Raw genomic sequence first — 16,429 nt, forward strand, 5'->3', positions numbered from 1 at the left:
CATACCTGCAGCACCATTTACCCTAGGCAGAGCATGCAAATGGACATGCTTGATTGTATTATAGCCTACTGTTTCATCGAACTATTGCCATTTCAGTAGTTCATTTATTCTCATATCTGAGTCACAGATATGTCAACACTTTTACAATTTGGAAGCTTTCTCAAACAGAATATGTTACAACTCTTCTAGCATGCTGATTGCAGGCTTTTGTTAACAACACGTCACCTTTGTTTAGTGTTAAATGTGCACTCAGTAACAGTACAGTTACTGAGATTGAGTAGTATTCAGCTGGCCATGTGATTCTAAAATGGCTGCCCCCATGAGGGTGCCCCTGCCCCATGTAGAATAAAACAACTTTTATAAGGTTAATGATATGAGTCCTCATCTCATGTGAGTGGTCATGATTTTATATATAGGTTTCAAAATTACAATTAGTTTCTTTAGGAGAAAAACTTTTTAATGGGGAAAAAAGTACTGCCGGGATAATGAACATTTACATATTTAATTACATTTACATATTCTGCAAGAACAAACCATCATATTTTTATCTCTTACAGCTGAAAAGCCCTTTCTTATACTAGCCGATCTTCATGAAATCAGAAAATTAAGTGTAGATGGATCCAATTACACTCTTCTGAAACAGGTAATGGTTTATGTCAAATGTTTTTTCCACACTTTATTGAAAGGTTGCATATGCAATCAGGGTGCGTTTCCCTAAACTCTACAATTGCAGTGTATTTATTTGTCACATTACACAGTGCATGAAGCTTATTTTTTGTCTTCTGCAGCTTTCTTGAATTAAACAGCTTTCTGGTGTACGTGTAAATGAGCTTTTATAATGAAATTTTATATTGGTGGATGTTATTACTCCACCTCTTGTGCAACGTTATTAACGGCAGCTCTATGTTGTTGAACCAACGTGGTCCGAACAATAGATATGCATCATAGTTACTAGTGTTTCGGGAAACAGTCATGACAAGCTAGTTAATTTCTCCAGCGATGCATCTTACTATGATGGTTAAGCAATGAGTTACGCCGTTGTCTGGGAAACGCACCCAACTGAAACTTCTGTACTGCGACTGGAAATTCTAACTGGGCTTCAGAGACCAGACCATAAGATTGAACTGCTAGCTTTGTAAAAGGCTAATAGGGGACCAATTAAGAGCTGTAGTGACATGGTTCTGATAACAGCACATTGTCTATTGCCTCCTGTGCCCTTTGAAAACACTAATTGAAGTCATTAAGTAGGCTCTAGGCTTGGTGGAGCTTCAACTTGAATGAATTAAAAAAACACTGTATTTTAGTTGTTTGTCTTTAATGTGAGCAAAATACCTTTTCACATATTGTCTTTTTTATTATTTTATATATTTATATAAGTATGTATATGTGTGTGTGTGTGTATATATATATATATATATATATATATATATATATATATATATATATATATATGTGTGTATATGTATGTATGTGTATATGTATGTGTATATCTATATATATATTTAAGCAAATCACACGAGCAAGTGTGCAATATAGCCCTTAGTCAGCACTGCTATGATTTAGCCACAGGCACGAGGCCGTAGGTAATCACAGCATTGCTGATTTATGGCCATATAGCATGATTGTGAGTGTGATATTGCTTATATACACAGTTCAATGAACAAGTAAATTTTTTTAAATTAGGAGTACGGTCATAAAAAATACATTTCTGCATGGAACTACTTTCTTACACGATGGATCAGAATCTGCCGTTGGTGTTTCAAAACAAATGATTCATCCAAGCCTCCATCAGTAATTCAAAAATGTCACTTCAGAAATAGTATTACGGCTTGTGCGGTTTCTAACAAGTTATTGGATAAACAAGGGTGTGTGTGTTTGAGAGAGAGAGATGGAGTGAGAGAGAGATGGAGTGTGTGCAATCACCTGTTGCCACTCCCAAGCAGAGATGCTTTCCGCTTTCTGAACGTCAGCTTTCTAATTAGAAAAATAGGAATGGCCCTAGCCCTCACCCTTCGATCCAACAGGTCCCAGACGTGCTCAATGGTGTTGAGATCCAGGTTCTCCGCTGGCCATGGCAGAACAGTGACATTCCTGTCTTGCAGGAAATCATGCACAGAACGAGCAGTATGTCTGGTGGAATTGTCATGTCTTAGGGTCAGGATGGGCCTGCAGGGAGGGTACCACATGAGGGAGGAGGATGTCTTCCCTGTAATGCACAGCATTGAGATTGCCTGCAATGACAACAAGCTCAGACCAATAATGCATTGACACACCGCCCCTGACCATGACGGACCCTCCACCTCCAAATTGGTCCCGCTCCAGAGTACAGGCCTTGGTGTGATGCTCATTCTTTTGACAATAAATGCGAGTCTGACCATCACCCCTGGTGAGAAATATGCCGGTCCTGTCTGATCCAGCAAATGAGGTTTTTTGCCCATTGATGACGTTACTGGGAAGGTGTCTGGGAAGAACCTGCCTTACAGCTGGCCTACAAACTTGGACAGGGAATACCACCGCGGGCAGTGGGAGGATTCCCGGGAGGCAAACAGGTCTACCTGTGCCTCGCCGAATCGACTCCAAATCAGCTGCATTACCTGGGGGTGGAGCCTCCACTCTCCCCTGATCATCACCTGCAGTGACAGCATGTTCGCTGTGCAATTGAGTTTGCCAGCGATATTGAGCCAGAGGAGGAGATGGCAGGCGAGTTGCAACATGGGCGAGCGCAAACCGCCTTTGTGGTTTATGTACGCTACCGTCTCCATGTTCTCTATCCGGACCAACACATGCTTGCCCTGGATCAATGACCAAAGCCTCCTCAGAGCTAGCAGTACCTCGAGTAACTCGAGGCAGTTGATATGCCAATGCAGATGAGGGCCTGTTCAGGAATGCCGATTGCAAATGCCGAACCAGTGTGACCGCTGTTCTCCCCCTCAATTTAGTATGTTCATGAGACAAGCGGTCATAGTGACTGAGTCCAACTCCATCCCGCTCTGCGTCGAGGCAAGCTTGGTGAGCACCAGGTCCCTATGTGCACAACAGATCTAGAGAAGGAGCTAGGATTAGCCAGTCGATGCAGATGCCCACTTCCCTTAGCGGTGCAAGGACTGCCTCTGCAACCTTCGTGAAGACGCGAGGTAGCAGGGACAGACCGAAGGGGTGGACCTTGTACTGGTATGCCCGACCCTCGAAGGCAAACCAAAGGAACAGTCTGTGATGAGGCAGGATCAAGACATGATAGTACACGTCTTTCAGGTCTACGCTGCGAACCAATATAGGTGCTGGTCGCACGATAGAATGGCTCACTCCTGCAACAACACTGAACTACCCGCTGTAATGGCCGGGACTCTGACTTGGCTCCTCAGCACAAATATGAATGAGTGGTTGCACACCAGCTCCTTTTATACCTGCAGGTCCAAGATCGGTCTTAACACACCACCTTTCTTGGGCACGATGAAGTAGGGGCAGTAGAAGATACTTTCATCTCGGCTGCAGGGACTGGCCCTTCTGCAGAAGGACCGCGACTTACGCACTTCTGCCATCTAACGAGGGGAAACGGATGCTGCTGAACCTGGACGGGCACCTGGCTATCTGAATTGCGTAGCTGAGTCGGATCGTTCTGGCCAGCCATCACAACGGGTTGGAGAGCATTAACCATGCCTCCAAACTCCGGGTGAGGGGCACCAAGGGGTTGGCCGCTGCTGACGTACCCGCGGAATGGGTCTCGTGGTGGAGCGGGGCAGGAAGTGCTGCGTCAGGGGCCTCATGTTCCAATCTCTCTGTATAGGGAGAGAGGTTAAAGCACTTACCTCTCTCCACGTACCCCATGCAGGAATGGTCAGTGATGTGGTAGGAGGCTGAGCATCCTCGTAGCCTGCCACAACCGCATGTGTGTGGGTGTGTGTGTGTCGCGGCCAGGTGCATGGAGGTGGGAAACACACACCTGCAACGCCCTGGGCACGAATGCTCGAATGTAGTAAGAACGACGGACAAAGGCATTGAGTGTATGACCCAGAGAGTGAGGAAAGGGCTGTTTTTTTGGGAAACGTGGGTACCGCAGCCCCTTGGGAGTGCGTCAAGCTCAACAAAAAGGAAACTCCAAGGGTTCTCACTCCGGCCCTCTACCGGGTGATGGAGTGGTCTGTCTTCCACCTCCAAATGTGGCACAAGTCTCCTCACCTCTTGGTTGCTCATCTCAGGGGCACTAAGAAGCCTTCCTAGGGTCCTTGGTCATGGACCATGAGACGGGTGGGGGGGGTGTCAGCTTCCTGTGGGAAGCTGTACACCGGGTCAGAACCATTGGCTCAGGCTGCGGTGAGCCGATGCTGCCGGCGCAGGTAGGTTGCCGCAGGGATGGGCAGATGGGGTACGTGATCTTGAACCACGCTGGGACAAGATGTGCTTAATGGCCTTGGTCAGTTGCTTTACTGTCGAAAACTGCTGCGCCAAGTCTTCGACGGTGTCACCGAAAAGGCCAGCCTGGAAAATGGGGGTGTTAAGGAAGCAAACCTTGTCGGCATCCCTCATCTCAACCAGGTTGAGCCAAATGTTATGCTCCTGGACCACCAACGTGGACATCGCCTGCCCGAGAGCTGTGATGCTGTGAGCCCGCCCCACGGCTCTGTAAGCCTTCGCCATCATATATATATATATATATATATATATATATATATATATATATATATATATATATATATATATATATGTATAAATTGGAACTTTTATTCACCAAAGTAACATTCAACTTATCACAATGTATAGTTAGGACATTAACACTAGAACTACCGGAATTCTATAACTACTAGAATACTAGACTGTACCAAATGTCATTTTTTTCATGTCATATTTACATTCGAAACTTCTATTGAGGTTTTAGAATGAAGCTTCTAATGTCTGTCGTCATATTTTTTGAAGTCATCACCCTAAAGAATTTAAGCACGGAGCGCCAAGGGAACGCAGATAGGCCTACATAATACTATATTTTTTGCAATATATAATAGTCCTACACTATACAAATAGGAAGGTGCGTGCGTCGCTTTGTGTCCAGCAAGTTTTTATCACCTCAGTGAAATTTTTTTTGAAAGTCTAAACGCCAACAAACATGGATTGAGGCATAATATTTCGTTAGATAAAAACATGTTGTGAATTTTGGAAATTATTACATCTATCTTTTTTTCAAAACATGTTTTGGACATTTCAAATGCTCTGGAGTTATTGGAAATGTTTGGACAACACGAATCGGAAACAATCCTATGCAGCCACCACTGGAATCAAAATCCATGAATAAATGAATCTGTAATATTAATAATAAACACCAGGACACAAAATATAAATTCTAATGAATGTGAAAATTTATTAGTTCATCGACAACCACAGAACTTGCTGATTACAGATACAAATTTGATTATTTATATTCTATTATTTTCTTTGTAAAATAAAAACAAATCAATACAATAGCTTATAAAAACAATGCATTTTCAATGCGTAGTAAAAACCTTAGACATGTATGAAACACATATAGTCCTAACGCAAAATGGCCAAAACGGTTAATAAAAAATATGAACATTCGCTAAACTGTGGGAAAACTAACAATAATGAAAATATTATGCTGTAAAATCATTATGAACGAATTCTCCTAAAAGTGGGCTCACTTGAACAAGGCATCTGGTTGTTTTGGGGGCAAACACTGCATATCATTCACTAACACTTGTGGATCGATTACTCAGTCAACACAGGTACTCTCTACCTTCCATGTTCAGCTCCCGCAGACTACCTTTTGACATTTGTCACAAGTGTCCTTAGTATTGTTTTTCTTGCAGTTTCTCCACACTTGGCACTGCCTTCCCCTTTCCATCATCAGCTGCTCCTGCCTGGGTCCTTGCACCGTCAGCTTTGTGGCTTTTGCTTTATGGCTGTAGCAAAGTTCATTTGCCAGTTGCATTATGAAGTTCCTCTGTGACATTCTCTCATTTGTGCATTTCTTGAACATGATGGAAGCATTTATTGCAGCCAGGTCAATGATATTATAAAACACAGCCACTGGCCATCTACGTGTGGGTGCTTTCACATAGTATTTCCTCGCCATTTGATCTAGCACATCTACTCCGAACTTGGTTCTGTTGTAGTATGTGACTGTCTCTGGTTTAGCCTTTTGGCCACTTGTGATGGCAACAGCTTTGTGGACAGTGCTTTCCTTCTTTTGCACTGATAGACTGTGAGCTTTGCATTGTCATTTCTCAGCACCTCCGTGGTGAACAGCGCCCTTTGTTCCTTTACGTAACAAACGCTGAAATGCGTGCGGTCAAAATGACTGTTATGGTCATTCAAGGTAGAAACACTCAGAACTCTTTTTTGTTTTGAAATTTTAATGAAATTGTTAGAATAAAATATACACACATTTAAGAAAAGTCATGGTCCAATGGTTATATGGGTTTTATTTCAACAAAGTTATTACATTGCAAAATTTAAAAATGGTCAAAATGACTGCCATGGTAGTGCTAGTGTTAATATTGTGAAAAATTACTATTACAATTAGTTTTTTGTTTTTTTGATGAGAGTTCTCATCAAAAAATTATCCACGTGCAGCAATGACAGATTTGCAGATCCTTAACATTCTAGCTGTCAGTTTGTCCAGATACTCAGGTGACATTTCACCCCGTGCTTCCTGTAGCACTTGCCATAGATTTGGCTGTCTTGTCGGGCAATTCTCATGCATCATGATCAATGGGGTCACTCTTTTCCAATTATCTGTTGTCCAATGTCTGTTTCTTTGCCCACTCTAAGCTTTTCTTTTTGTTTTTCTGTTTCAAAAGTAGCTTTTTCTTTGCAATTATTCCCATAATGCCTGCACCCCTGAGTCTTCTCTTTACTGTTGTACATGAAACTGGTGTTGAGTGGGTAGAATTCATTGAAGCTGTCAGCTGAGGACATGTGAGACATTTATTTCTCAAACTAGAAACTCTAATGTACTTATCCTCTTGTCCAGTTGTACATCTGGCCTTCCACATCTCTTTCTGTCCATGTTAGAGCCAGTTGTCCATTGTCTTTGAAGACTGTATTGTACACCTTTGTATGAAATCTTCAGTTTGTTGGCAATTTCAAGCATTGTATTGCCTTCATTCCTCAAAAACATGATTAACTGACGAGTTTTTAGAGAAAGAAACTATTTTGCAATTTTTTTTATCTAATATTGACCTTAAGACTATTGCATACCTTGGCAAATCAAACACAAATACAATGTTAAGCTTCATTTAACGAACCAAATAGCTGTGAACTGTATTGGATATAATGGCAAGTGATTTTCTAATAACAAATTAGCAATTTAGCATGATTATTCAAGGATAAAATGTTGTAGTGATGGCTGCTGGAAATGGGGCTTGTCTAGATTTGATTAAAAAAAATTACATTTTTCAAATGGTCATAGTGCTGTTTTTACATCAGTAATGTCCTGACTATACTTTGTGATCAGTTCCTGAAGTACCAATTTCCTTCAGAATCAGCAAAATCTGTACATTATTCCAAACGTTTTGCTTCTCTCTCTCTCTCTGTCTCTCTCTCTCTCTCTCTCTCTCTCTCTCTCTCTCTCTCTCTCTCTCTCTCTCTCTCTATATATATATATATATATATATATATATATATATATATTAAACCATCTTAAGTTGGTTTGCAGGTCTTAGCTTGTTTAAGATCAGTCAGGACCACTTCTGTCAAATGAATGCTTGACTTGAATACTTAAATTAGTCATGCATGGACAGAGCAGGGAGTGTAGCAAATAAAAACCCCAGCGGTAACAGAACAGATCCATCAGAAATATATCAACATTGCACTTCTTTTTTTTTTAATTGAAAGTAAAACATGGTACAATCCTTCATTACATAATATATTAAAGGGACACTTCAAATACTGTATATTGGTTGGTAATACAAGAACAAGGCGCAGTGACACATTGAAGACAGGGATTTGAAACTGGCAATCAATTTTCGTCTTAGAGCCCAGAACACAAGACATATGTAAAGAAAACTAGATGCAAAACTGCCATGCAAGATGTGGAGCTGTGGATGGAGGAGAGTGTTAAGTGCAGCATCAATACAATGGAAAGGCAGCTAAGGTATTGAATATGATGGAGGACTTAAATTTTTTTTCCCAACCCATTGATCTTAAATATAAACAGTATATATTTTTTGTCAACACTTTACTGCCCTGCTGTAGATGCTCTGGGCCTATTTGACCTGCATGAATCCCCTTTTCATGTTTCCCTTGGTGTCACATAAAAAATAACGTGTTTTGGACTTGACCTTAAGAAAAGGCTGGAGATTTTGGCCCCAAGACAAGGCCAAAGGTCTTTGTGAGTCTCCCTGGAGGCTTAGTGACCTGTCTTTGGGAGTGCTCAGCACCCGTGGTGGAGTAGGCAAAGAGGGGGGCTAGCGAGCGGTAGTCTGACTGACAGGAGGCTGACGGGAACATGACAGTAACAAATGTACCCTCAGCATTCACTCTGAAGGCTCTCAGAACTGCTTCCCTGGATTCTAAAGTCATCCGCAAGGATCTACCAAACATTCCACCCTGTTCCAAAATCAATATGATTAATTGACATCAAAGGAAATTTAGGTTTCATGTCTGAGGTTCATCCTTGTCAGATCCTGTCAAGAGATAAGTGTATGTAAAATGGCTAATTAAGCCCTTCTGCTAATTGAATGGTACAAGAACAAGCCATAACACCTCATCCTTTTTTGGTTTCTGTATATTTGATCTATGCTTGCTGATTGCAGTCTTTACTGAACTAATTCATCAAGTAGATTGCACTAATAGTCAGTTTTTGTGCAGTCCATTTTGTGTTGGGATGTATGTGACTTAATTTACCTCTTCAACTTCTACTTTGTGTTCCCTTCTGACTTTTAAAGGGTCTTAACAACATCATTAGTTTCGATTTTGACTACAAGAAGGAGTTCATCTACTGGATTGACTCCAGCAGACCTAGTGGCCGGAGGATAAACAGAATTCGCCTTAACGGCAGTGACCTTAAGGTACGTCTGGATTCTTATTTATCATAATCATTAATCATGAGTCACCAAGGAGTGGCCTCTCATAGCCAGACCTTTGAAGAAATGGCAAAATCGGTTTCACATTACAGCTAATGCTGGCCAAGAACCACCTTTCTGTTTTTTTTTTTTTTTTTTTTTACAAAAGAACCACAGGTTTCTTTGTTTGGTTGTATTGTTGTTGTTGTGTGTGTGTGTGTGTGTGTGTGTGTGTGTGTGTGTGTGTGTGAGCGTGTATTTATCACTTTGTGGGGACCAAATGTCCCCATAAGGATAGTAAAACCCGAAATTTTTGACCTTGTGGGGACATTTTGTCGGTCCCCATGAGGAAAACAGCTCATAAATCATACTAAATTATGTTTTTTGAAAATGTAAAAATGCAGAAAGTTTTCTGTGAGGGTTAGGTTTAGGGGTAGGGTTAGGTTTAGGGGATAGAATATAAAGTTTGTACAGAATAAAAACCATTATGTCTATGGAAAGTCCCCATAAAACATGGAAACACAACTGTGTGTGTGTGTGTGTGTGTGTGTGTGTGTGTGTGTCTGTGTGTGTCTGTGTCTGTGTGCATGTGTCTGTGTGTGTGTGTGTGTGTGTGTGTGAGTGCGTGTGTGTGTGCATGCCATTTAGGGATGGTTTTATATTAAATGGATTATACCACAATATTAGTACAGTATATTGGTTTGAAATTTCTGTCCTTCTAAAACCAGTAAGTGCAGACTTTTCCTCAGGTATAAGTCGGAAAAAATAGCAGAATATACAGTTCTGCTCATGGATATCTAGTCTACATGTTACTTACTACCTCAAACAAAATTTTTTATATTTTTATAAAGATTTGACTCCAATACCTGGCACACTTTGGAAAATCAAATGATTAGTTTTTACTTAAAAACGGATCATTGTATTAGCCTGGTAACTTGTAAAAATTACTTTGTTTCCAGGCAGACTGATGATAAAAAAATACAAATAAATAAGACTGTGTGCCCTTAATCCTGGAAGTTGTGTCATGATCAAATGGTTAATGAATTGATTGTGTATCTGTAGGCATGCTGTTGAAGGCTGAGTGACAACAATGCTAAGTGGTCTGGAGAAATTACTGTATTAAAAAACATAATTACAAGAGGATACAATGGTGTTGTTTGAAGTTGACGTCTGAATATCTAAATAAATTGTTCTGTTTAAAATCCATACAGCCATAGATTGCTCAATTTAGCATTATTTGAGGGACTCCGTAAGGTCACATTGTTAATGCTCAGATACACATCTCTGCTACTTACCTGCTGAGCAACACTTTTTCCCATCTCATTAGCTTCATTGAGGGGCCAGGAACCTCATTAAGCTTCATTACATAGTGTTGCCCCCTCCTGATTTATCATCACTGTTCAGCACTAGCTAAAGCCATTTGAAATTAATTATAATTTTTGGGTGCAATCTACAGAACCTTGGAAATAGAAACAATGCAATGCAGTACAATATGTTTAGGTAAGAGACCTTTACCCATTATTAGCTGGAGATAAAATTATAATCTTACCGGATTGATACAGCTTCATTGCTATCATTATTGCACTTTTGTTGTTGCACAAAATAACAGGTTACTGATCAGTCAATTAAGACCATTAAAGGTATATAGCCATACCTTAAATTCAACGCGAGTCATTTGAATAAAAGCATCTAACAGATGTAAATACTTGAACTTTTTAATCAGACATTTACTGAATTGACATTTTATGTTTTTTTAAGTGTTGAATTATGATTAATTATTGCAAACTCTTGTCTGAACTTTAAAAAGTTGGAAAAGAGTTATCAGATTACAAATGTCTCCTAATGCTGAGGCTGTGACTTACATATTGCCATGTAATCAGCATCTTTTTACAGACTTCAAATTCATTATTTTACACAATTGATAAGCTGAAGCCAGGAGCAAATTATAAGACAGCCCCTAGCAGCAATTCACTGAGTTTGGATTTTGGAAACGATACACTATGGGTTTGATCACAGTAATACTTTAATATAATAACTCATGAATAAGAAACTTGCACTGCAGTGTTTCATTATGTTAGGAACAATGCCTTTGGAAGTGCCTTTGGTGTGGTTTAATGAGCAATTTTGTCTATTATAAAATGATATACTATGTTGCATGCCAATCATGAAGTTGGCATGCTTAGCCACTCTCATTTGACCTTATATGGTGTGAATAAACTCAAGTTGTTAACCACCATTTAGAACACTTGCCATAAATAATGCCCTTCAATAATATCTATAAAGAACATTTTAGCCATCATATACTCATGTACTGTATATGAGAGGAATGCAGCAACTCTGAAGATCTGATAGGAGTTTGATGTCCCATGTGCATTCAGTGCTGATTTATTCAAATGTTGACATTTTAAATGTTTAGATAAAACATTACAACTGAAAGAATGGACTTGTCAATTGCACGGCTATATATCCATTGTTAGATAATGATGATAGAGAAGATCTTGTATTATATCTCATATTAAGCATTTCATGTATTGTAATGACAGCTTGTAAGCATTGTTTACGTTCGGACAGCAAAGTTTCCTAAGTGTGCAAGGCAATATGCACTAGATCAGACAGAGATTTACTAATTTGGAAACCTCTTTTTCAAAACATAAATATTTGAAATTTTTAAGCCACATAGCACATAGGTGTTTTGGTAAAATCTACGTCAATCAATATTCAATAAAAAAAAAAGTTTTTTGACCTTGACACATTTTTTAACCAGAAAAAAAAGCAAAATTTCCTTATGGGTTGCCTTTAGCTCTGTTGTACCCTACTGTAATCCTACTTGCTCAGTGCAATGATATTATGTGACTAAGCAAAAATGAAGCATTATCAAAAACTGTACCATTAGCTGACATGTTTTAAAAAAGTGTTTCATGTCTTATCTCGCCTAGAGCACCAAGTGGATTACCACTGAAGGACTACATTGGTGCCTCTCAAAATAAAAATAAAAAAGTCGCTTGATGATGAAGCTTATAGTTCCTGTTAGATCTGACTTTCTCTTTGTTTGTTTTAATAGATTGTTCACAGAACAGCTGTGCCCAGTGCACTGGCTGTGGACTGGATTGGAAAGAACTTGTACTGGTGCGATGTGGAGAGAAAGACACTGGAGGTGTCTAAATCCAATGGTTTATATCCCACTATCATAGTGAGCTCTGGCCTGAAAAACCCCACAGACCTGGCTCTGGATGCTCAAATCGGGTACATTGTCAACAGATTTAAATTTTGCATATCATGCTGTCTACTTTTTATCATGACACTGCAAAAATTATTTTCTTACTCAGTATTTTTGTCTTGCTTTCCAGTAAATGTATTGACATCTTAACATCTTTACATTTACTTGAGAAGCAAAATGAGAGAAGATACTAGGTCTTGTTTTCAGAAAAAATTTACAAAAAGTTTGTTAGGTTTATTCTTAGAGTTTTTTCCTCTAAAATATAGAGGAAGATGCTTCTTTTCAGTGCAGTACAGGGAAAAGAAGGAATTTATAGATAGGCCCACAGATCAATAGGAATGGTTAATCTCTACTTGAAACAACTAGGACAAGGACATGTCTCATAATATTTGAAGCTGTCACTCTCTGTCCCTCAGGTATGTGTTCTGGATTGACTGCTGTGAAAACCCTCACGTCGGTCGTGTTGGCATGGACGGCCAAGGCCAAAGAGTTATTGTGAGCAAAGATATCTACAGCCCTTCAGCTCTGACCATTGACTACACAAACAAGAGAATCTACTGGGCAGATGATAATCACATCCTTTTTGCAAACATGGATGGTTCACAGAGGCACAGAGGTGCGAACGATTTAAGTTACTACTTTTCATATATTGGATTAGTAAACAATGACAAGGTAGAATTGTATAAAAAAATGGCAATAAAGCTATTTTACTGTAAAACGTGAGGCCGAAATTGACCACAAGCTCAAGATATTCTACAGTGTGATGGCAAAAGAGATCTATCATTGTACTTACATATGTAAGGACACATTTGTAAGTGTACCCAAGAACTTGACTGGCCAGCGTGAAACTCAAGATAAAAACCTCTGAACATTTTCGGGATGAATTAAAATGCATCCAGGACTCTTCACCCTAAATCAATGACCTGACCTCACTGACGATCTTGTGTTTGAATGGGAGCAAATTCACACAGCCACGTTCCAACATCTTGTGAAACGTGTTCACAGAAGACTTGAGGCTGTTATAGCAGCAACTTGAGCACCATCTTCCTTTTAATGCCCATGGTGTTAATTTATGGGTGTGGTGTTCTGGTGTCCACATTATGTTGGCCTTGCAGTCTATCTTTCACTTTATGATTGAAAAGGAGGTGAATTTGAATGTTGTTGGATAATGACTTGAGCTTTAATGTGTAGTAATTTAAAGTTAATGTGTACCTTAGTTCCTCATGACCACATCCAGGGTGTGATGGGTCTCACGCTGTTTGAGGACTTCATTTACTGGACTGACGGAAAGTCCAAATCTCTCCGTCGAGCCCACAAGACCACCGGTGCCAATGCTGTTGACCTCCTAAATTCCTGGCATGCAATTAAATCTGTCATAGTATACCATCCTCTGCGCCAGCCGGAAGGTAAAGACTTTAAGATTTACAGTATATTTATTTTGAACTTTGCAATGAATTTTCCCAATGTGATCTCAAGAGAATTGTATGAATTTGTAAGTAAAGTTTGGTTCTATTGTTTGCCATGTGACACAAAAGGAGTTTTCAGAATATACCAAAAAGCTAAATAAACCACAAAAACACCATAAAACAATAATACAATTAATCCATAAATGTGTTATAATCCAAATCTTCAGCCTGCTTTCTGTGAAGAAAAGACACAAATTCAAGCCTTTTGTTCAACGATCTCCATCTCCAATCTATCCGCCACAGCGCAGTCGCGCCTGCCGTAACTGTCATCCTGTGTTGGTTGATTTTGTTTTAAAAATTAAGAAATTGCCGCCTCAAGCATTACAACCAGCGGTTTTACTGCAGTGATGTCAAATGCTCATTAGCTCTCAAGTGTCTTGTGACTGTTTGCGACATGCCGTATTCTGCAATGTTTGAATGAGAATTGCATCAGGAGAAGATTAACAGCGATTAATTATTTAAATTCTACTCTCCACAATGCTATTTTATGCCACCAGAAAGCACATCAGATGCAGCGCATCGCCATTTGGACTTCTTTTGTACTGAATTTTGCCATTTTTCTGAATATATTATTGTGATTTAATTTATCTGGCTGTTACGGGTTTTATATGCTTAATAAAGGGTTGTGGTTAGGTATAAGAGTAGGTGTTGGATTAGCGGCTGTAAAATATATATAAATTAATATATTGTATAAAAAATGATTGCTACTGTACATTCTACTTGTTACATGTTTTTATATTGTTGAAATGTGGTTCTGTTTAGAGGTTGGGGTTGGGTTAAGTGATCTAAAATATCTATAAAACCTTGCCGTTTGCTTATTTGCTTATTTCCATATGTTTAATCGATGCAAACTGCATGTGCAAATAAACTGTGCTATCAGTAGCCACAATGTATTCTTAGTAAATTTCCCTTTCATTATTTTCAATTAAGAAAACAAGTAATTTCTGCCCCATTTTTATATGACAGTTCCCAAGCACCAGTGTCAAGTGGCCAATGGAGGGTGTAGCCACTTGTGTTTACTGTCTCCTGGTGGAGGTCATAAGTGTGCCTGCCCAACTAACTTCTACTTGGCTGCTGATAACAAGACCTGCATGTCCAACTGCACAGCCAGCCAGGTGTGTTCGCCAAATTAATTCAGTGTCATTAGATGGAACAGAAAGACTTGTTCCAATTTGTGTTGTGCACAATTGATTGACCTTTTCTACGTGGTGGACTACTTTGCAGTTTCGCTGTGGAACAGATGAATGCATCCCATTCTGGTGGAAATGTGATACAGTTGATGACTGTGGCGATGGATCTGATGAGCCTGCTGACTGTCGTGAGTGCTTATCTTATCCATCTAAACAAAGGGTCTTTAACAGGGGGTCCATGACCCATAGGGGATCCGCGGTGGTACCACAGGGGGTCAGCATATTATCTTTTGATCTACCATTGGCACTCGTAATAATCACTCACTTGCACATGGTTGACAGCCTACAGTATTTTTTTTTTTTGCTATTATTAGTTGCTTTTTGCTTTCAGAATAATAGCCTAATTTGTGTAAATAAAAAGTTACTGCTGAGATTATCAAGCCGGCATAGGCTATGTCCTTAACAGTCAACACATTCAAGAAGTTGACTCTTAAATCAACATAATTAAAGCTGCACTCCAGTCATTTTTCCTCAATACAAAGTTTTACTCCTAAAGAAATTAACAGTGATTTTGAAATATATGTACTAAAATTGACAATTCTCATGAGATGAAGACTCCAATCATATCAGTAATATTATAAAAGTTCACTATAAAAGAATCCAGTTAAAAACAAAACAAAATAACTGGCAGCTGTGGTTGCCAAAATAATTATGTAAAAAATATTGTACAAATGTAAACATCTTTATGGAACAACCAATGTAATGACCAATAAACATGTAGAGATGGTGCTCAGTGTCACTCACATAAACACTAAATAATACTAAATAAATTAAATAATCATTAACTATACATCAAATATAACACAGAACAACCCAATGTAGATAACTGATATTAAAAATGAGAAGAAACATAACTATTCCCATAAAATATAATGAAATGTAATGGGTCAAGCAGGGAATTCTGGGAATGCTTAATTGCTGTTTTTACTATAAATTTAACAATAATTTACTTATTAAAAAAAATACATGTACTCTCTTGTTAAATATAATATAAATTTGAACCAGTAATTATAAAGGAAAATCTAACTTTTTACATCTAAAAATTTGATTTTTACATGTATTGTCTTTTAAAATATATTAAAATTTGTTAACGTATATTTTACGGTAACTATTCTTTAACCAATGAAAGTTTTATTAATGTAGCATTTTTTATCTTTTATCATTAAATTTACTGACATCTTGTTATAGTGTTGTTTTATTCTGCATCATAGGGTCTGGTCTGTCTGTCTGTCTGTCTGTCTGTCTGTGTCTCTATATATCTATCTATTTGGATGGGGCACAGTGATAATCAAGAACAATTAAAAAATGGCACCTCATGTCAAAAAGATTACAGACCCCTGCTGTACATCATTTCATGATTATTTTTAATGGCTTTGCAATGTAAACATCTAAAAATGGTTGAGGATCCCTGATGTAGACAATATTCAGTTTGTAATATTAAAATAGGCCTATTACTCATATTATATGTCATATTTAACATTTGCTGTTTATATTAAAATATTTTGTTTTAACTAGGGTTTGGAAATATTGCGATATATCTTA

The 16,429-nt window shown here is 38.8% G+C and overlaps 1 protein-coding gene across 1 annotated transcript in view; it reads left to right on the plus strand.

Annotated features, from left to right (window-relative positions):
• LOC127658763 (low-density lipoprotein receptor-related protein 1B-like) overlaps positions 1-16,429 on the plus strand; it is a 471,292-nt gene that overhangs the window by 398,749 nt on the left and 56,114 nt on the right. The window contains exons 56-62 of the mRNA XM_052148252.1: positions 558-643; positions 8,898-9,020; positions 12,076-12,257; positions 12,648-12,847; positions 13,449-13,637; positions 14,664-14,812; positions 14,922-15,015. Coding sequence (XP_052004212.1) covers positions 558-643; positions 8,898-9,020; positions 12,076-12,257; positions 12,648-12,847; positions 13,449-13,637; positions 14,664-14,812; positions 14,922-15,015 — 1,023 coding nt within the window. The remainder of the gene's footprint in view (positions 1-557; positions 644-8,897; positions 9,021-12,075; positions 12,258-12,647; positions 12,848-13,448; positions 13,638-14,663; positions 14,813-14,921; positions 15,016-16,429) is intronic.

This window comes from Xyrauchen texanus, chromosome 18 (genome assembly GCF_025860055.1).
Source record: "Xyrauchen texanus isolate HMW12.3.18 chromosome 18, RBS_HiC_50CHRs, whole genome shotgun sequence".
Lineage (NCBI taxonomy): Eukaryota > Metazoa > Chordata > Actinopteri > Cypriniformes > Catostomidae > Xyrauchen > Xyrauchen texanus.